General features: G+C 38.0%; 2 protein-coding genes across 4 annotated transcripts in view; one reads left to right on the forward strand and one right to left on the reverse strand.

Moving 5' to 3' along the window:
* Positions 1-10,837, forward strand: part of LOC134536213 (tRNA N6-adenosine threonylcarbamoyltransferase, mitochondrial) — a 26,486-nt gene extending 15,649 nt beyond the window's left edge. For 2 of the 3 annotated variants that reach the window (XM_063375873.1, XM_063375872.1), the window contains exon 9: positions 615-1,018. The gene's annotated coding sequence lies outside the window, so the exon portion shown is untranslated. Of the gene's footprint in view, positions 1-614; positions 1,019-10,054 lie in introns of those variants that run through there. The other variant, XR_010075775.1, reaches the window with a different exon arrangement.
* LOC134536214 (GTP-binding protein 10 homolog) lies at positions 348-22,168 on the reverse strand. The gene is made up of 7 exons (XM_063375874.1): positions 22,020-22,168; positions 21,258-21,427; positions 20,627-20,791; positions 18,244-18,462; positions 15,722-15,960; positions 14,038-14,161; positions 348-868 (listed from the first exon to the last, which is right to left on the reverse strand). Exons 2-7 carry the CDS (start codon positions 21,391-21,393, stop codon positions 636-638), a joined length of 1,116 nt encoding a protein of 371 aa, XP_063231944.1. The 5' UTR covers positions 21,394-21,427; positions 22,020-22,168; the 3' UTR covers positions 348-635.
* Positions 22,169-22,583: the final 415 nt, after the last annotated feature.

Here is a 22,583-nt window from a genome sequence, read left to right on the forward strand (position 1 = left end):
TGTACTTTCCATGAATGGGTTTTGTTTTCATAAATAACTAAATCTAACAAAAAAAAAATGTTCTCTCATAAACGTCGCACCCCTACTTTTCAAACTTGATTTTAGAGCGACGGTTATGCGATAAGACAGGGTGACTGTAGGATTCTGCAGCTCAATTGGGATTATGAGACATGTAAAATATAGGAACAAGATTGTATGGTGAATTGCAATAAAACTGAAAACAAATTTAATACACCATATAACACCAAAATTCCCCAAAAAATCATAAAATTTGTCAGCATATTTAATCAAATCAGATTTTAAAAATGTAATATTTTAAAACATTAAAACATTTAAAAATCCACATATACTTGCTGATTATTTTTATAGTTTCCATCAGTTATTACAAATAATTATACTGTAAAATTGCATTGCATATCAGTCAAAATGACACCTTTTTGGTGAAGTATCAAAGTATCATTGATCCCGTTTGTTTATTTACAAAGATAGCATTATTTTCAACAAACACGAGTTCATGAAAATTAAAAGCAATTACACTGAAACCTATACGAGTTCATGAAAATTAAAAGCAATTGCACTGAAACCTATCTCGCGCACGACTGTTTCATTGGTAGGACCAGCGAGGAGGGGATGAGTCACACGAGGCGCGGGCCAGCCTCCGCGGTCTGCGCGGAGAGACGAGCGGCCGCCTGGTTCTCCGTGGCCGCCGGGTCAGCGCGCTGCTCGGCGTGCAGGTCCAGCAGCTCGCGCAGCCTCCACTTGACCCGCTGCACGGACCTGGCGTCGCTGCGTGCCGAGATGGCCAGCACGTCGTCCAGCTGCAGGGCCCTGGTTGGCCGCAGCTCCTCCGGGACCTCGGCCAGCAGTCCTGCACGTCGGCATCACATCCACTAGCACTGCTCAGGGGGCCAGGAAGTATGGATTATGAAACTGATGTACATATACAGGTTCATGAGGGAATTGCATAATAGTGTATCAGCGTAACTATAAGATAAATATAAAGCAATACAATACTGTATCAATTGTGTAGGATAAATGTAACATCATTTATATTTACAGTAGAACCTCGATGATACGTTCCCGTTTCATACATTTTCCCGTGTCATACGTCGATTAATTTTGGTCCCGCCGAAAGTACTATATTTACAATGGTTTACTTTCCTGGAACATACACTTATAAAATCATTCATTTCCCGTTTCATACGTTTTTACGAAGCGCAAAAGTCCTAAAATTCACAAATTTTTTTGTTAAATATAATCCTCCTTAAAAACTACGTTTTAATGCTTTTATTTTGAAACACATTCATTGTTTACCTTTGCAAACGTAAGAAAATAACTTTATCGCACCATAGATATGGATAGTATCAGGAAGACTGTGCACTTCGCTAGTAGCGTCTATGGCCAGCACCAACACCAAGCGAGACTAGTGGCGCAAACTAGCAATGATTATGAAAATGGTGCACGCGCTTTACCAAGGCACGGATCTCATATTTTGTGCATTCATTAATCTTTGAACTGAATATACCAGTTTGTTATGGTTTTCTTACGATTGGATCGTTTTGTATTTTACGTTTTTCAAGTTAAAATTTTATTGAAAATTGTTCTGTTGCATAATGTTTTCTAAAATGAAACAAACAAGCAAAAATTTCTGATTTTCTTTTTACAATAGCCTAATTTTTTTTATATCTAATTTAGGCTTGGTGACTTTTCCCCCCCTCCAAGAAAGGACTTCATAACATTTTGCAAGGCCACTGTTTCTCATGTCAGCTTTACTTGATTATGGACTGTATTTTACATTTATGGTGGTTTTATTATACGTATATATAATGATGAATTCATATTTTTCATTAATATAATGCAATTATGTACACATTATGTATTTTAAGTAGGGATGGGGCGACCAAATCCAATATCCGCCGAATCCGAGGGATTCGAAGCTTCGGCAGGTCTGATATAGGATCCGTCAAAGGATTCGGTTTTTTACTATTTACGGAAAAAATAATACTGTAAAACTCGCTTACGAGGTCCCGCATGGTAGGTGTTTCCGTTTAAAGCGTTTAAATTGCCCGATGTCTCATCATTTACGCTGTTAAATGTGTGATATAAAGTCCGTTGAAAATTTTTCTGAAACTTCCTGTCTCAAATAATGGCGCACGTTAATATGAAGAAAAAACAAATGAACTACAACATACGAAGAAATATGGGTGATGTACCATAACTACAGTACAAACCCAATAGTTATTTTAAGATAATTACCATAAAACGAACAAGATTCTTTGTAGAATACCATAATTACTACAGAAGCATGATAGCTACCATATTTGCACTATAGTTACCGTAACAACCGAGATGTATATTTACCGTGATAGTAATGTATTATTTATTTATGACATATTAAATTAAAGAACATTGTTGAAAAAAAAAGGATGTTAAACTTTGATATGTACGGTTGGCCCATGTTGCTAAGAAATAATGCTATCTGAAAGAATGCAGTACTACGAAAAGTGAAAATGGTACTCGTGGATTTTTAGGTTATGGCAGTCTCTTTCATTTTTCAGTAATATCGGCCGAAAATTAACAAGCGTACTGTATCGGAAGTCGGCAGAAATGCCTATTCAACTAAATATTGGCAAAATCGACTTCTTCAGTACAGCTCTACATTTGATGACATGAGTAAACATATTTCAGACTTCAGGATATTGAAAAAGACTTTAATTTCCATGTAGGTTTATTGTGTGTATGTTTTTTTTTGCAAGTGTAAATTGAATTAAGTAAAATGCTTTTATTTTTATTACTTTCAATTGATTACACTTTAATGACCAGTTACAGATATTTATGACACTAATTTTGAGGTTAAGCAATTTTACTAAAGCATTCCAGCCACGCAGGTTGCCAGCAAGAGATGCTTCTCTTCTGCTGGAAACACTATCTCATCTCCAATCGTAGAGCTAATTTAACTCCTGAACGTGCAGAACGAATTATTGTTCTGCATGATAGATTAAAGAACAGAATTTAATACTCTGTGACAAACTCTCTCAGAATTATTGTGAGGAAAAGTGAAAATGTTGAAACAATGTGAATGTACTTTTCAAAGTACATGATTTTTGGTGCTAAGTTTGTTGAAGCTCAGTAAGGACTCCAGAAAAATTGACAAGGATGACATTTTTCCAAAGATATGTTACATTTACACAAACATATACTTGGTTATTTTAGTTGGATGATATCAGTTACTAAAGGAAACAGGTAAGATTCAATGGAAAAAAATGTTTTTTTTTTTTCTGGCAGTGCAAAATGTAAACACACTCTGTAAATAGTTACCCAAAATTAATAAGTCCACTTCATTTTAATACTTTATTCAAACATTATACTAAGTTTAAGATAAAAATAATTTCCCAAAAGTGTAACTGTACCACAAAAGCTCGAGCTCGGCTCAAAGTAAAATTCTTAGGCTCGCAGACCTCTAGTTATTTATAGAAAAAATCCTAACCTCTAATCTGTACTGAAACTGAAATTTCTCAAGAAAAATTTTTTATCTTTATATACACTTATACCAGAAATGTACCAAACTACATGTAATAAAGTCAAGGGACCTTTAGTGCAAGCAGAATACATCTCACTAAATTATATATGTGGATATCATCTGTTAAATGATTCGGGTTTGGGTTCGAGATTCGGCAAATCCAATCTAGGATTTGAGTTAGGATTCGGATTCGAGGAAATCAGGATTCGCCCCCATCCCTAATTTTAAGTTTAATCTGACATTGTGCTGGTATGCTAGATTGAAAAAAAATGTTATTATTGCCATTCCCTTTTCATACACTTTCCCGCATCATACACCATTTTTGTGCCCTCCGATGAAAAGTGTATGACGGGTTCTACTGTATATGCCATCACATAATAGGAGACAAGTGGATCTGTACTTTCCCAGAAAACAAGACAGAATCAGCTGATGTCTGACAAACACAACCAACGATGAATCTAAACTAGTATTATGGACAACTCAATGACTACAGCACAAGCATTCCGTTGAAGAAACTTAGTGATGGAATAAATAATGTAACAAAGACACACACAGTGGGCTGACGAGACAGATTAAATGCAGGCGGACAACAAACCTGGACAATGGACAATACGATGACGAAAGCACTGACTAACACAGAGGATTTCCAATGAGAACAGTTGCAACATTTCGGGTACTGACATCTGTTCCCATCATCAGGCACAATCAGACTGATATTAGACACTGGAAAAACATGGGTTTAAATTAGGGATGGGAAAACCGATTCCCAATTTCATCGATACCTACCGATTCTACTTAAATAATCGAGAATCGATGATAAAAGTCGATTCCCGCATGTAGCAAAAAAAATCATTTCACAACATTGCAAATCTGTCAGATACAATTATTTAACGACTCTCTGAGTGGGGTTATGACTGACTAGACGCATATATAACAGTCATTATTCCCCAAATAAACAATATCTAAAACTTGGGTCGATGTTATACACAAGTCAAAGTAGGGGTGAGCCGATGCCGATTGCCGATTATTAAGATCGGCAGATTTTGGTCATTTTTGTCATTTGCATGATCAGCTTCATGCATGCCGATCCTGTTTGCCGATTACCGCTTTCTGAAGACAAAAAAAATCTCTACTTAACACAAAAGCGCCGACATATATTTTGCTTCAGAACTGTTGCTTGACGTTTTTAAGTAACATTTATGTTACTTACGTGTTTTAATCTTTTCTGCAGAAAAAAAAATTATGTTAAGTTATTCTTAAGAAATAAACATATTCATGAAAAGTACGTTTGTTAAAAAAGAGTAAACAAAAGCACACTAAACCATTTAATAAGTCATGCATAGGGGCCTGTTCTTTTCGCGATCGCGATTAATCGACGGTAAACGCGAAATCACCGTAAAATACAGTTTTTACGCGAGATCGCCATAACACAGGGTTTAAACACGAAATTTAGTATTAAAACACGAAATCGCAGTGTTTTTACTCGTCACTGGTAAACAAACACCGCAACATGGCCGCCACTGAACATTAGTCATAAATGCACTAAAGCAAACAAAAGCTTACACACGCTCACGTTATAATGTTAAACTAAAAATATACTGTAAAAATACGTAAAACTACGGCGTTTATTTTCCTTTCCGGCATAATGTTTGGATAGATAAGACAAACAGGCGAAGTTTTAAAGCGTACGCACACCGCTCGGGGCACTGACGTCAGCTTGGAACAGCGACACCCGATAAATACAAAAGCAAGCAGATGATTGGGCGAACGGTGGCGGTGTTTGGAACAGCCTTACGTGAGTGGCCATACCACGTCAGCCGGGGGCGCTGGCATATAGTTCGAACTGAGTCTTAATATCAAGCAGAAAGCATTTTAAATCGCGCCAAAAAGCGGAAAAATGTAAACAAACATTAATTTTCAAATTGTGTGATGATGATTAGTTGGTCATCAGTGTGTTATAGATTTTGTTAAAGAGATTAATAGATTTCCAGATTAGTTTATGGGAAAAACAACTAATAATCAGTGTCTAAATCAAAAGTTTGTCACATAAATATATGTAACCTATTTGTTTAGGGTATTCAGTAATGAGTAGTTTCAAGTAAAATTATTTAACTTAAGTAATTTGGAGCATATTTTACAACCAACTTAAAAAAGCACTAGTCGGTCAAAAAAATCGGCATGATCGGTACCACATTTCTGGCATCGGCATGATCGGCAAATGTGGTGATCGGCTCACCCCTAAGTCAAAGTACAAAAGTTATTTATAAAAAAATTTTCACTGCGTATTAGTAGGGGCCTGTTCTTTTCGCGATCACAATTAAACGACGATAAACGCGAAATCACCGTAAAATACAGTTTTTACGCGAAATCGCCACAACACAGCGTTTTTCCGCGAAATTTAGTATTAAAAAGCGAAATTGTAATGTTTTTACGGGAAATTTAAATACTGGGTAAAAGACTTGTCTCGTCACTGGTAAACAAACACCGCAACATGGCCGCCACTGAACATTAATCATAAATGCACTAAAGCAAACAAAATCTTACACACGCTCACGTTATAATGTTAAAACCCAAAAATATACTCTAAAAATACGCAAAACTACTGCGTTTATTTTCCTTTCCGGCATAATGTTTGGATAGATAAGACAAACAGGCAAAGTTTTAAAGCCTACGCACACCGCTCGGGGCACTGACGTCAGCTTGGAACAGTGACAACGGATAAATACAAAAGCAAGCAAATGATTGGGCGAACGGTGTTTGGAACAGCCTTACGTAAGTGGCCATACCACGTCAGACGGGGGTGCTGGCATATAGTTGGAACTGCTTCGTAGTATCAAGCAGATTATCGGGCGAATCAGGTACCAGGCTAGGGGGACCTTGGGAACTATCTTTACTTCGTCACCCAGCCGTATGGGGCAGCACAAGCATTTTAAATTGCGCCAAAAAGCGGAAAAATGTAAACAAACATTCATTTTCGAATGACGGTGATGATTAGTTGGTCAGTGTTTTATAGATTTTGTTGGGTCGTTACCACAACGCAGAAATAACAACGAATGAATTTGTGTTTCTTAAATGTAACTTAATGCCGAAATACCACAATCAAGTACAACACTTTCATTTGCTAGTTCTCGCTTAATTTTGTTACTGTTTCATTTCACAAATTTTTTAGTTAATTTGTACCCTTCTCTAAGTTAGGCAAGTTGTATGAACGAAAATAATTTATACTGCTCAAGGAAAGCTTAAATTTTTTTTTTATAGTTTATTCCGTATCACAAAACAAATTTTAGATTAGTTTGACCCCTTTGACATATGAGCCATTACCTTCTAATGATGTAAACATTTATATGAGTTAATGTTAATAACTTAGTTGTGTACTCAAATTTGATAAATATGAATTTATGATGTATTCTACATCATTAAATGTATTGAAAGCTGAAAAAAAAATGTTGCAAATAGAATTTGAATTATTTAATATTAAGTTAACTAGGTGAGTATCGAGAATCGAAGAATTTTTTAAGGAATCGAAAATTTTGGAATCGTCTCATCCCTAGTTTAAATATGTTAGAGCTCCTCTCCTTGCATAGCCAATGGCAGGTATACTGATTGGTTGCTCACAAAAGGGGGTGATATTAATGGCTAATGTATTGCTGTGAGGGTTGTTGGTTTGCAACTGAGCTGTGTAGTAAATTGGTTTCTTTTTTAATTCAATGCTTTGTTGACTGATAATATTTCCAAATTTCTGTTAATAATATTTTCCTTTGTATTGGGTGTTTTTCCTGTATAAATGGTGTTGCATTGTCCCAGGCATGCTCGGCAAATCTAGATTATAGAGTTTGACCCTTCTTTATGTTATTATTGTGTTCCTTAATGCATGTTGAAAGAGCCTTTCCAGTTCCCCCCCCCCCCCCCCCCCCCAACCCCCTATGTACATACAAACAAATTCTCAAAGGATCTGATACACACAGTTATGACATTGAAACTTGTCTATGGCTGGTTTTACATTGGTAATAATGCTTTTGATAGTGGAATTTGACTTGAAAACGGTTCTTAGTCCGGGTTTGTTTCCCAGACGTCTTATTTCCCACAAACATAGGGAATAATTAATGTGCCACTTGATTTATCTGTAGTTTTTTGTTGAGTGATATGGTATTTATTGGATGTTGTATGCCGATTTATGTTGTTGGGTGGGTAGCCATTTGCTAGAAGTTCATACTTGAAGTGATTTTGTTCATCAGCAAGTGATTTCTTGTCTTGTCAGTACAAATAACTTCAGCTCGGTTGATCAAAGTGTGTATTATGCCACCAGTTTTGGTGCTTTTCGGATGGTTGGAGTTGAAATGAAGGTATTGGATGAGTTGGTTTCGTGTACACTTTAATGGTGATTTTGCAGTTTTCCCTGGAAGCTAAGACATCTAGGAAAGGAAGGTTTCCTTTCATATGTGAACTGTATGAGTGGCCTGAGAGGATTAAGTACCCGGGCAAACTCTTTAGCGGGCCATGTTGCCATGCAAGGAAAGTGTCATCAACATAACAAAGCCAGATTTTAGGTGGAGTATTTGTTGTGTTCAGTGCTTTTTGCTCGAAACTCGCCATGAAGGGTGAAAGTGAAGATCCCATTGCCATTTCGTCTGTTTGCTAGTAGAATTTGTCTTTGAACTGGAAAAGGTTATATTGACACGAAGAGTAATAAGTTCTGTGAGTGATGGAATGGGTATTTCCTTCCAACAGTTGTCCTGTTGGTAGCGCAGATCTCAACAGATGTGAGTAGTAGGGATGGGGGGTAAAGGTGAACACACTGTTGACTGTCTCTGAACCATCGGCCATCACAACACGAACATGCCCACGGCCAGCGAGGGAGATGGAAGTACCGACCTGCTAAAACCTCACTGCACACTAGGCAGAACAGCAGACCGGCCTTAAGCCAGACAGAAAAGTGAAGCAAGAACATTAAGACAACTACAGCAAGAGTCATGGGAAAAACCCCAGCCCACTGACTACTCATATCACCATGACAATCTAACAATTTATTATAGCATAGGTCACAGAAAATTTTACACATAATTCGAGAGTCAAAATATTGACATTGGTAGAGTCCGATCTCACCTCAATTCCGATTCTGGATCACTGGTTTGCAAATTGGACAGTTTAAGATTAGTTACATGATGTTTCATATGTTGTATAACAGTGAAGTCCAATTATTATCTAATATGGCTTTGACATTGCAGTTCTTGGTACAAAATGCTCAATTCCAACACTGTTTTGTCCTCTTTCATATCAAAATATTCTAATTATGAATACTTAAGACAAATTTGAAAGAATATCAGTCATGACCAGCTACGTCACCGCAACTAAGAATTTCTTCAATCAAGTTAAAAAATAATAATCATTGTATCACAGGGTGGCAGTATCAAATTACAGACTTGAAAGTCTCATTGAATGTTCAAATCTAATAAAAACTTTGCTTCAAATTGTACATTGAATAAAATTATATTATATACATTTATAGTCATATATAATATTTTGCCTAAAAATAATTTAGTAGCAATTACATTGTGACGCTTGCCCTCCCTCTCTATGTTAAATATCACGTTACTTCACGTTATAATTAAACCCAAAAACGAGTTTTAATAAGTTCAGAAGCAATTCAGGGAAAAAGGTATTTCGGCAATAGGCCTACTCACGTAATATGCGGCGACGAATCTGTGCGACGTCGTAGGTTATAAACAAAGTGACAAACAATAGAATAATTCATTAAAGCAACCAACCATCTTCGCCCTTTATTTTTTACGTTGTTATAACCACACATATTAATGTACTTCAGAATATAATTGTAAATATGGACGAGTTATGTACACAAATGTATATTTTTCTCTTGCCACAGCTAAACATGTACATTGGGACGCCATCTTGTGAACGGCGATCTACCAACTGTATTTATATTTTATAAAAGTATATAATTAAGTTGTGAAAGCAAGTTTAAATACTTTTTAATACATAGGATTTAATATATATGTATGTACATATAATTTATGCCATGTTAATCTTTTCTTTTTAATTATTAATATCTAGTTTATACTTCCACCACCAGGGCAGGGAAATTTCGGCGAGATTTATGCGCGCGCATCTCATCCCTTCTTTTTCTTCTTCCCACGCTTTTCTCTCTATATAAAGGCGAGGTCATCCACCTGAAGTGAGTTGATCGGCCCGACGGCCAGTGAGGCTGGAATCCGCCCACTGACCATAGGACGATCATAGGGGGAGCAGCAGAACGACGGGCTATCCGTTTTCTGCTGCTCGCACCCCTCCTTCGCGAGTCAGGCCATCCGAGGACATATCTCGGCCTAGGGAATTTGTCCCCCCCCCCCCCCCCCCCTTTTCTTGACGATAGGGTGTACTGTGTATAAATTCTGTGTATGTAGTGAAAGCCGACGCAGGCGACCATTTGAACTGTTTGGACATTCAGGTCAATAAAAGTTCCTTGTAAAATACCGACATTTTCAATGAATAGCCTAGCCCCATCCCTCACCCCTCTAGCTATTCATCTACGCCAGCAGGCCGCACAGCAGAGGAAGCTTCAGGTCACCTCCGTGAAGCCTCCGCCGGGGTTATTCCCACCCCTGGTGCGGATACCCGGACCACCACCAACCCTGGAGGAGCTCGTCCGACGCCAGGGGAACTGCCCGGACCTGCGCTACGGCTTCCCTCTGCCGAGGGGACTCTGCGAACTCTTGCAGACCGCCCTTTCAAGTATCAGCACAACCACCATCAAGAGGCAAGAAGAGGAAGAGCTCAACCAGCATCAGCTCCATCACCTCTTACGCCCCTATCACCTCATTCCACCTCCACTCTCACCCATACCCAGCCCTCCGAGGACCCATGCTCCTGAACAGACCACCAGCCCCCTCGAACCTCCTTCCAGAGACCAGGAACCCAGCCAGAGACGTATACGAAGTATCCTGCGTCTCTATCGGCACTTCCCGGCTCCCCTGTCACCCATCGCCGGCTCTCCACAACATCCAGGAATGAAGCAGACCAGGACATCCAGGGATCTTCCAACAGCCCTCTCCAATACCGTTCCAGCCCGGAGACGGATGCGTCTGCAACCCCTGCGTCGCCCCTCCAAGAAGACTGCCCAACCATAATCATCCGTGCATACCAGCCGGATGTGAATCCTGCCGCAAGACCAGCTCGATCTTCTCTACAGGATACCTGGCTCTCATCCAAGAGGGCTCGGTGCGAGAGAAGAAGAGAGAACATCAATTGTGCCATCCTGTCTTGTACACATGAAAATATCTATTAAAAGGATAATTCAAACTAGTGATGGCCCGATATCCAAAAACCCGATACTGATTCCGATATTTCCAAATTTACCGATCCGATAACCGATACCCGATATTCTGATAATAGGCCTATCTCATTTCTAACACTGATTCTATAAAATTGTGGTTCTGGAGTATTGTTAGAGACAATAATGAAAAATGGTAAATACAGTAAAACCTCGTATTTACGTTCTCGTTATTTACGTTTTCCCGCAAATAACGTTATTTTATGTAGGTCCGTTTTATTGTACATTAACTTTCGTGTTGCATTTTCCCTGAAATTACACCGCTACGTAACCAAAAAACCCGGAATGTACGTTTCAAAACACGGTAAAAATGTAAATACTCGTCACGTTAGTCATAGATGTGAAAAGTTTGAAGTAGTTCGCCTATTGTCTGTAACCTTTCGTTTTGATGTATCGACAAGTTCTATGGTGCCTCTCCTCTACTAACGTTTTAATCTTTGCTGCCATAGAGAACTTTCGTAGCATAACCACAAACGGTTTTATTTATGGTGTCATAGAGCACTCTCGTAGCAGAGCATAGTCCGAAGCGCTGAGCTATCGATACTACCGGAAAGCGCTCATACACAGTACGTATATTTAGTAGTGCTGCATTATGTACAGTACATATCTATGATGGCTTTCATTGTTTACATTAGTCAACGTCCGTTTTGGTTAGCACGTGTTTTTTTATCGTTCACAATATTATTTATGGCAAGATGGATAGGTATAAAGTTCCACGAAATACTTTATCTATTGAAGATAAAATTAAAATTATTGAGAAGTTTGACAAGCATGTGGGTACCCGAGTGGTTTTGGCCAAGGAACTGAATATTCCTGTTAGTACTTTAAACACAATAATTAAAAATAGGTAAATGCTGATACATTTTTTTAAGCTAAAATTTAGCATTAACTGCCAATAAAAGTGCTTTCCCACAATTTACACTTTCCCGCAATTTACACTTTTTCCTTGGGGTTCCTTGAAAAGTGCAAATAAGGGGTTTTACTGTATTAATAAAACATACATATGTGAATGTATATTATTTTTATTAATTGTAAAATATAGTAAATTCACATTAAATGAAAGCTAATAATGAATTTATCATAATGGCCTACAAATAAGCTCTCTTAATTCAAGGTCTTAAAAATTTAAATTGTTTTTCAAGGCCAGATAAAGCAATATTCTGGTGTAAGTATTACCTACAGTATGCAAAAAACATATTGTAACTACAAGGAAACAAATTTCAGATTTTTGTGGAGAAATAATGTAGCTGTCCGGTATTAGTCTCTAGTGTATTTGCTTTTAATGTATGAATTACAAGCCACTGCATGTACTGAGTCCAGTGTCTCAACTGTAATCTAAAAATACCACCCGAAAAACGGGAAGCCCACAACTCACGTAGTTTCGGTTCCCTGCAAGAATTTCCGAAGATTTCCGAAGTTTATTAACGCCACTTCAGCCGCTAAATCAGAAGTTCAAGCATGTTGTGACTAACCTAACCTAACACTTCGATTTTTTTTAATTTCAATTTTTGAGAGAAATCCGAAGTTGCACGAACGTGGTAGGGAACCTAAACTACGTGAGTTGTAGGCTACCGCCGAAAAACATCAAACTTTTGTACCCTTTGTAAAATTTCATCACGGTAAACGACACGCTAGAAAGGAAGGTCTTCAAGAAGTAAATTTTGTGACCATTGTTCAAGTGTATCACTCCATTTATTGGTGCGAAAACACGTTAAAAATACGTGAAAAGTAATTTCAATACAACTTAGAAACGTACTGCAGAGTTTATAAAACCACATAGCTTTATTTATGTTGTTTTCAATGCACTCAATATAGCCAACATAATACCTTTGCTGCAACTTGCCCTACGTAAACACGTTTCATATTTTAGCTTTTGTAAAAATTACGTAATGTTTTTGTATAGAACAGCAGTTGGCGACCATGAAACGACACGGAAAGAAAATGTCTGTTATATCAAGCAGCAACTTTATTTTTCTTCATGTTTACTTACGGCTACACCACTTATTAAATTAAATATCGTAATTATTTTCGTTTATGTTTTCAATTTATGTACACATAGTGAACTTCGAAAATTCATCAAGCGAAAACATTTTGCGAATATCTGAAACGAATAAATATGCACTAATGACTGGGATTTGTGCACACATGGAAGAATTGTACCGTCGGGATGCATTGCAGTATCAGAAAGAAGAAATAGGCCTGAAATCTTGAAATTGTTTCTGTGGAAAATATGCTTGGAATTACTAGGTAATATGGTGACGTGAAGAAAGATAAATTACGCCCGCGGAAAATAAGCTTGGAATTACGGTTAAGGTTATGTGAGAAGTATTATTGGCGAGAGCAAACATCGGTTATCAAAATATCGCAAGTATTTACCGATGTCCGATATTGAAAAATGTGCCGATATTACCGATCTCCGATATCGGATATCGAATATCGGGCCATCACTAATTCAAACACAATTACAGGTTTATAACAAAGTAAATCACATTAATAAAACTTATTCCCTACACACTAAAATTCACAGGTAACCCTTCCTCTGACTTTACTTGTCAAAATATCATCTTGAACATTTTTTTTTTATTAATTTGTAAGCCATCTTTCACTAAGCATTCGGACACTAATAACTCTATAAGAGTGGCGTTGTTCTGGAGTATGCCTACTGTTGTAAAATATGTGACAGGCTTTAAATCCGGCACACATTTTAAAATAATTTATAAACGATGTGGAGAAACATAACCCCGGCATCATTTAAGTTTGGTATGGTTCATGAATGACTATTTTAAGGTTTTCCATCCACTGAGTCTCCAGTGTTTTACACGTTAAATCACATATCACTGAATGCCCGTGATTTTTAAAATTGTGTTGCATCTGCAGTCATTCATGATACAGAAAAGTTTAACTTCCTGCCGACTTTTCGGAAAAGATAGGTTGCCATTTATTCCGAAAATTCGGGAATCCTCCCAAACTCTTAATTTGAAAATGCTTGTTCATTCAATCTTCAGTTTTGAGAACCGAAGATCTGATTCGACTTGGCAGTAACTGAAAAACCAGAATTATAACAAATATATTTTTTAAAAATGGCCAAAAACACAACGCCGGTCGCTGGGTACGGAGCTAGGCAGTGGACAAACACAGACGCTCGACAGAGCGAGCAGCGCCGTGCACTCACCAGGCAGGTCTCGGAGCGCGGCCTTGACGTCGCGCAGCACAGCGTCCGCGCCGCTCAGGTCCATCTTGTTGACGACGAGCACGGCCGGCTTCAGCAGCAAGTCCTCCTTGTACAGCTCCAGCTCCTGTAACCCCAGTACCGGCAGTGTCCTCGCACACACTCCACTCTTTAGAGAACCGAGTACTATTGCAGATATCACTATTCACTACTTCCTTAGTGTAGAAAACAAGTTTAATCAGCTACATGATGATAATGTCTCTAATTAATGGCACATGTAAACAAAACCTCAATAAACATTTGTTGTACATCTGAAATACTGTTTATTTATTTGGTTTTTTTTAATCATCGACAAAATCAAGGTCACTACAAACTACAAACACTGCAGCAGTCTTTAAAAAATACTGAACATTATAGCTGACATTACTACTTCCTTGGTGTAGAAAAAAAATTAATGGATGTAAACAAAACCTCAATAAACATTGGTTGTACATCTGAAATACTGTTTAATTTATTTTGATTTACTTATAATCGACAGCATCGAGGTCACCACAAACGTACAAACACTGCGGAAGTCGGGTGTATAGGAAAAGGAATTGGCCACCTATACAGCAAAACATTTATCCGGCCCTCGTTGATCCGGGTCTCAGGATAATCCGGATCAGATTTGTACACATTTCATATCATGTTCGCATAAAAATCTTTAGCTAAAAAAACTTTTTTTTTTTTTAATTTACATTTAAGAAAGTGCACCAGCTGACAAACATCATGGCGTACTTGCAGCGTCAGGCTGACTCCGCTCCAACTCAACTATTGATGATAAAGCGTTTGCGTGACCGTGTTCCATTCAAACGCATACATATGTGAAAAAAAAGAAATTGGACTTATTATTTGTTGAGAAATATGGAAAGTTTTTTTTATATTTTTTTAATGTCTTGGGAACAATATACGGCATGTATTATACTATCTACTATCATTACAAAACTTAGTTTCTATCATAGTCAACGGTAAGTCTGCTTGTTTAAAGATTTTGTTTTGCTCATTGGCCACATTACCCAAATTATCTGAATTTTGGGTTATCCGGATTGACTTTTGTCCCAGTTAGTCCGGATGAACGAGGTTTAAATGTAGTTAGGAACCAGCCCAGTTTTCACCTAATTGTAGTGAAATGATAATATAACCAAATGTAATGAAATGAAGTAAAACAACATCAAATGGAATCAAAAGAAACCAGCTGTGATGAAATAAAACAATTTGAATTGAAACAAAATTAATCAAAAGAAAAGAATTGAAACTGTCTAAATGATACATAACTAACTCTACATATCAAAATGAAACAAACGAAATAATCTGAAACGAAACGGACACATCTGAAATTAAATGAATTGAAGCCTAATGAACCAAAACAAATTGAAAAAAATGTTCGCAGGCTTTCCACGGCTACCGTCCGAGAAGTAGCTCGGCTTCCGGGGTCGTAGCCGCGTCCTCGGGGAATAATTCACCCGACGTTTCCGGTCGACACCGCGGTCTCCATTATCAGGGAGCAAATTTCACCCGCCGACCGAAATGGTATGCGAATTGTTCGCCGAGGACATGGCTACAACCCAGAAGCAAAGCTACTTCAGAGTACCCAAATGTAATGAAATACACCGCTACTCGTTTGCGAAGCGAGGCCAGTAATAGCGACCTTGTTGAGCAGCAGGACCGTCTCGAGGCAGGAGCGGTGGCGGTGCCGTGGGCTCAGGCGGAACCCCAGCGCGTCCACCACCAGCAACAGCAGCTTGGTGCGCTCCACGTGCTTCAGGAAGCGGTGGCCCAGCCCCTCGTTGGCGTGGGCCCCCTCCACCAGGCCGGGCAGGTCCGCCACGCTCAGCTGGCGCAGGTCGGGGTACTGCACCGTGCCCACGCTGGGGCGCAGCGTCGTGACTGCCGACACGTCAGTCACCCTTCCTTCCTGACACGCTCTCAGTGCCGTGCACCGCACCTGTGCCAGTGCAGGTTCTACAAGAGGAACGTGCAGTCGCAAAGGACGGGGAAAAAAAAAAAGAGTTTATGTTCAAAAACAAGCATTAGCGGATCCAGAGGGGGGGCTAAGGGGCTCAAGCCCCCTCCAAAAGCATCTGGGTCCACTATTGTCTTAGTGTTTGCCTTGATAAAGCCTAGCCTCAGCTGGGTCAAGCCCCTCCCAAACCAAAATCCTCGATCCGCCACTGAAAACAAGTTGGTGAAAAGTGATTCTAATGTTGAAGAAATATATATAAATGTAGCCATCAGACTGATATCAAGGTGGCCTCCATACTTTTTTCCCCAACCTTGTCAATAATTTACTAAATTAAGCAATCACATTAGCAATCTTGTAAGTGAGTGATTCTAGTCACTTTAATCTACGTTTGGTATTTTGATTATATTAACATTATTTTTAAAAAATGTAAAAAATAAAAACAAACTACAGAAAAATTACATTAGTTATTAATAATGTTGAATGTTACTAAGAGCAATTAATTCAAATAAAAGATAGAGTATAACATTTTTACAGGAAAAAAATATTTACGCTATGAAGTCAAAAGTTTTAAGGTACACGTTCATAAGCTACAGCAGAATAAAAAAAATTACTTAATTATTAAAGAAATCTCTTCAACAGTTGAATCAGCCAGCCAAATATTTATAAATTTTGCTGATATGCTGATACAACTGTTGCTAGAGACCCGGAAATTTCGCGGATTCCTCTGGCCTCAGGATAGAATTCAAAGTTATAGGTGTGCTCAATCCATGTTTACTTTCCCATTGGTTTATTTTTTAGCGAGAACATTTTTATCCTTGTTATTTGGCACTACCTGATTCGCTTACTTCTCTCCTAGCTGGGCATCATTGGCTCACGGTCGTAGACGGGCGTGTCCAAACAACTGCGTGCCAATCATGAACCCAGTGCGAGAGTGTGAAGGTTTGCATTCTAGCTTGCGACTAAATGAATCCGCGAAATTTCCGGGTCTCTAACTGTTGCCAATTCACAGTTTCCAAACCGATAAAGGCATAAATACATTTTAGCTAAAAAAAAATTTTTTTATAAATTTACTAAAACACAAAATAACTCATTCTAAATTCAATGCAGTTGCACATGTATTTCAGTTTATAAATGATCCCTTAGTTGCTTACTGAAACATGAATTTACTAATGAAAAGTGGAAAATTTAATTATTTAATAAGTAATTAATTAAAATATGATTACTTAATAATAATAAATAACTTAGAACTATATTAACAAAATATAAAGTTTAAAAAAATGAATTTAAAATGGTCAAAATTGTGACTCTTTGTACATTTTTACAATTCAAGAACGGGAATTCCAATACATACTATCTTAACACATGCAGTGATGAAATTTTACTATATCAAACATTTATACTGAAATGCGTTTCATGTCGTCACTATGCACAAGAAACAGTATTGGTAATTATTTTATGTGGAGCCTTTAAAAATTGTGTTATTTTTTTTTAAAAATTCAACTTTCAAAACTTGACTTGAGTTAGTTAAAAAATGTCTCCATCACAATATTACGAACATTTCTTTGCAGTTAAAGCAGTTGGCATTTTCCGTTGTTTTTAGTGGTAGCCATGCTCAAAATAAAGCAAGGCTTTGTTCTTATCTAACTTAACCATTCTGGTGATATATTTATTTACGATTTATTCGTTTCAAGAATCGTTAGGATGTTTAATTTTGATATGTACGACTGGCACATGTAGCCAAGATAAGATGCAAGTTCAAAGCAACAGCATACAATTCTAATTCCTTAATGTTTTTTTGCTTCACTAACAAAGGAAATATCTAACTTATTAACCACAAAAATAGTTGTTTCGTACTGAAACTGTTACCAGATAACATGAAAGTCAAAAACAATAGCCGGACGTCCGATGACGCCGGTACCAGATGAACCACTGAGTCTTCCCTGGTGGCCACCAGGATCGCTTGAGTTAATGGTCAGCAAAATGGCGCCATATTTGAATTTTGAAGCGTCCAACACTTTGGATTAGTTAATATAAATCTAGGGTAAGCACTATTTAAATATTTGCTGTACCCCTATAAGGTAGATTAAAAACTATACAGACATTAAAAGGAGAAACATACACAAAACATTAAAAACTGAAACCCAGATCCTACGGAACTCTCGCGACAGTGCTCTGCGACAAGCGGCGAGAGAGAGAGGGAGGCTCACAGGGGTAGGAGGCGATCCGGGGGCTGGCCCGCGAAATGGCCTTGAGCAGCGTCGACTTGCCGGCGTTGGGGAAGCCCACCAGCCCCACGTCTGCTATCAGCTTCAGGTCCAGCGTGACCGTGTGCGCCTGGCCGCGCGCCCCGTTGTACTGGTTGGTGGGGCAGCCCCCCGGGCCCCCCCGCGCCACCAGCACGCTGCTGCCGTCCGCGTCCAGCTCCCCTGCGGCACGGCACACGGCACTGTGTTTGTGTCACAGCGCTAAATACTTGAAGGACACACCAAACAATCACAAACACACACATTTCAGTTTGCAATGGACAAAACTGAAGGAAAAGTATAAGATATAAAGTGTGCGTGTGTGTACATACATAGAGAGACTTTTCCTGACTGTCTTCAATTTCAAAAAGACATAAATAAAATTAATTTATGGTGAAAACATAACTTTAATCTTAATAAAAAAAATTATTTCTCTTAACAGAAAAACATTGACCTCTTAATTATAACTATAAATTACATAATGTTCTAATTTCTAAAACGTATTGAATAAAAGATCTTTGTATTATGTTGGATTCTAAATTATTCTTTAATCAACACACGTAGAATTTTTAAATTTCTAGTTCTAGAAGAAATATATCACCTGTTATTCTTTCTTCTAATTCAGATGAATTCTTTCTATTTTTCTTCAATTCGATCAAAATTAGAATACTGTTCTTTAATTTCAAATAGCATTAGTACATCTGATAGTGATAAAACATAAGACATACAAAACAAAATTATCAAACTTGACTCAAAGGAATTTTCCTCAGCCGATTTTAACTTCCCTTTCAGTTCGTAGAGCATATTTAGATGCAGTTTTTATCTAGAATCGTTATAACTGTCACAGTAGGTTTAAAAATATAATGAATCAAAATAATTTAAATTAAATAAATCATTCAATCAGTTGGAATCTATGAAGAGTTATCTTTAACTTTATTGATTGGGATTGACATCCCATACAATATGTCAGCAGAGATGAATTTATGGAGATACTTAAAAATAACTTAACACTAATTCAAAAACAACTCACATTTATTTTTCAGTATTCTAACGTTTAAAATCAGTCTTTAGAAACAGGTAGTCTTTACAAATTATAAGTAAATCTCTGAATCAGAATTACAAAAATTATCTTCAAGTAACGACTAAAGTAATGATAATTACGATAAGACAATCAATGAGAGAACTTCACCCAACTCTACCCTAATCCCTTCCGACAAGTTATTTTAAGTACGTACATAATTATAAAACCACGATTTATCATTACAACTAAGATACGACAGCTATGTAGTTACATTTTTATGGACGACGAACATTTCACGATCCAATACTTTAAAACTGACCATCAGGTCTCTAATGCCCTCGTAACCCAAACCAACTTTACATTATCAGTCTCGAACTAAACGATTCAGCCTCCTTTCGAGTGAGCCTAAACTGAATCTTCCAACAACTCATTGTCACGGGGGAGAGGCATAGCCTCCCCCGAGTGATCCGCGACCTATCTCTAACTCACGCTTAAATCTCTCCTCACCGCCCACCCAAACAATCCATGGTTGTTGAAACCAAATTTACAAACTAACCAGGACATACAATCCCAGCCAAACCGTAGGGACTGGAAATGCCTGTCTTATCTGTCCAAGGGAAGTTTCTTGTGTTTCATTTTATTGATTTTTTTTAAATATAATTATTTTTATCAAGGTTTATTATCATATTGTGTCGGTATTTTTATTTTTTGTTATATTTGTTTATTGTTTCTGTCTTTTGTCATTGTTTTGTTTTGCGTTGGTCACTGTAAGTATGTGGCACATCACCTGTCAGTTACCTGAGTACGGATATGCCTACTTGTTGTGGATTCCATTTAAGTATAGCTTGCCCACTTTTGGTACAGATGGGAAGAGTTTTCCATGTATTTGTAATGGCCATTTTGTCCTTTGTACTTATAATATTTTGTAATTATCATTTGTATTTTGTCTTTTTTATTTTATGTTGTCTTTGTCCATAAGTGTCGTGCCCACCGCCAAAGATCATAACTGTTGGTGGGCATATGGCAAATGTTTAAAAAAATAAAATAAATAATCCAATTAAAACCCTAAAACCAACCCTACACATTGAAAATGTCAACGATAGTGGATATTTACAGAAAACTGACTTGGTTATTCAAAAAGCAGTCAAATTTATAAGTTAAAAACTTGTAGCAAGGTATTTATATTATTTTATGTGTTTTACTGTTGAATTATTTTAAAAAAAATTGAGTGACAGGTTGGGAAGAAATTATTGCAACTTTATAATATAAATTATTCAAAACTTAAGGACCCCGCCTCGTCAGGGGTGAGCGGGCGGGGACACCCACCCAGGTTCCGGCCACAGTCGTCGATGACCGACACCCCCACGGGCACCTGCACCGTCACGTCCGTCCCGGGCTCCCCGAGGATGCGGCGGGCCTGGCTATTCCCGCCCCCGCTGGCCGCCACCCTCTTGGTGGGGTGTCGGCGCACCACGTCCCTCAGGCTGCACCCTGCACACACGCCGTGCTCGTCACTTCCCTGGCCTTCCCGGCACTACACAGCTGCAGCTCTCAACCTTACTGACAGGTTCCCTCGTGAAACTATTACGTAAAAAAACTACTTAAAATAACACATTTCTTTCTTCACACACTCAGCAAAATAACATCATTACAAAATTTTTAAATAAAAAATGCTATAAAAAATGAACTTTATTTTAATATTTTGTTTCGCACATGTACAAAACAATTATTGAAAAACCTAATGTCTTTTTATTGCAAATATTTTAATGTCAGAAAAAAACTAATTTAATTTAGATTTGTGAAATGTAAATATTTCCTGCACCCTGACAAAGGTGACTGCACCACGCTGTAACGCTGCTAACTGCCGCCGCACGAGAGGCGCAGCCGGCCCAGCAGTGCGCTCCGGCGAGGGCACGCGGTCTCGGGAGGGAGCCACGGCGTGCCGCGGGAGCCTCACCTTCCTTGGCGACGACGTAGACGCTGCCGCCGGGGCCGCCCACGCCCCCGTACTTGGGGTAGCCCGTGCCGCCCGCTCCCCCGCGCACATGCAGGCGCAGCGAATCTATGAACTTGGCCGCGTGGTGACGCCCCATCCTGTCGCTCCACTCTCACGTCTTCCGCACCAGCCTGCACCAACAAGACACCGACACCGGTGTTCCCGCCGTGTGCTGCCTGCCCCGTGCACACACCGTGTGTTCAGTACTGCAGAGGCACAACTTCCAGCATGAATCTTTTCAGTAATCTCACTACTAGTTTGTAAAATTAAGATGCAAGTAGAAATAACTGTGAAAACGGTTTTGTTTATTTAAGCTGTACATATATACATAATGAAGGAGGCTGGTGAAAAAGTAAGTAATTAGTCTATGCACTTTCAAATTTTTGATTATGAACAGTAAACAGACTTCAACCTCATTCTAACTCACGCCGAAGATTTGTTTTTATAAAGTATGTAAGATTTTTCAAAACATTGTTGGAAGATTTTTTTCCTACAAACTGACGCAACTTTCATGTTCGAGAATATATTTCTGGTCAAATTTATGTTGAATGGTTACACATTGTCAAACATGCTTATGTTTCAACTTTTTTTTAAAACTAGATTGTCTGTAAAAATTACTACATATTAATAATATACCATCATCGTTTCAAAACTCATACTATCCAAGGTGCTAACATCGTAATATTTGAAACTAAAATCGGTCATTTCATACAGCAATCTTACCTGTGCATTAGAGTATATTTATTTTTAACCCGCGCTTTTCGTTGTACCGAAGTTCCCGAACAAACTGCAAACTTCAAAACTGTTAAAGCGATTCCATCAAGACCTGCGAAGCCGTCTGCTACATGTTGTTTGTATTGTTTACATAGAGTGAATAAATTATAATTAGGTACTACTGCACCTAAAAATGTTATTGATGTGTTTAGAAACGTTAAAAGTGTATTTACTTATAAATTTTTATCATTTTTCGCCTTTAAGATTAAAGAAAATCAAAAGTAAAATAATAATTATTTTTTATTTATTTGCAGTGTCTAAATAATCAAAAAGAGGCCCCGTCACAATTTCAAAATAAGTATCTCCAATTAGTTTAACAATAGAGTTGGATGTGTAGAAACGGACGTTAAAAGGCTACCAATTTTCTCTCAAATAAATTTGGACAAATTACCTCAAATTTGTTTTTAATCATGTTACACTAACAAAGTTTATTTTTATTCTGAACTGTTTCAAATTTTTCAGTGTTAATCTTAATTTTGAAATTAAATAATGTATCTTAGTGCTTGGTGGAAT

This window comes from Bacillus rossius, chromosome 10 (genome assembly GCF_032445375.1).
Source record: "Bacillus rossius redtenbacheri isolate Brsri chromosome 10, Brsri_v3, whole genome shotgun sequence".
Lineage (NCBI taxonomy): Eukaryota > Metazoa > Arthropoda > Insecta > Phasmatodea > Bacillidae > Bacillus > Bacillus rossius.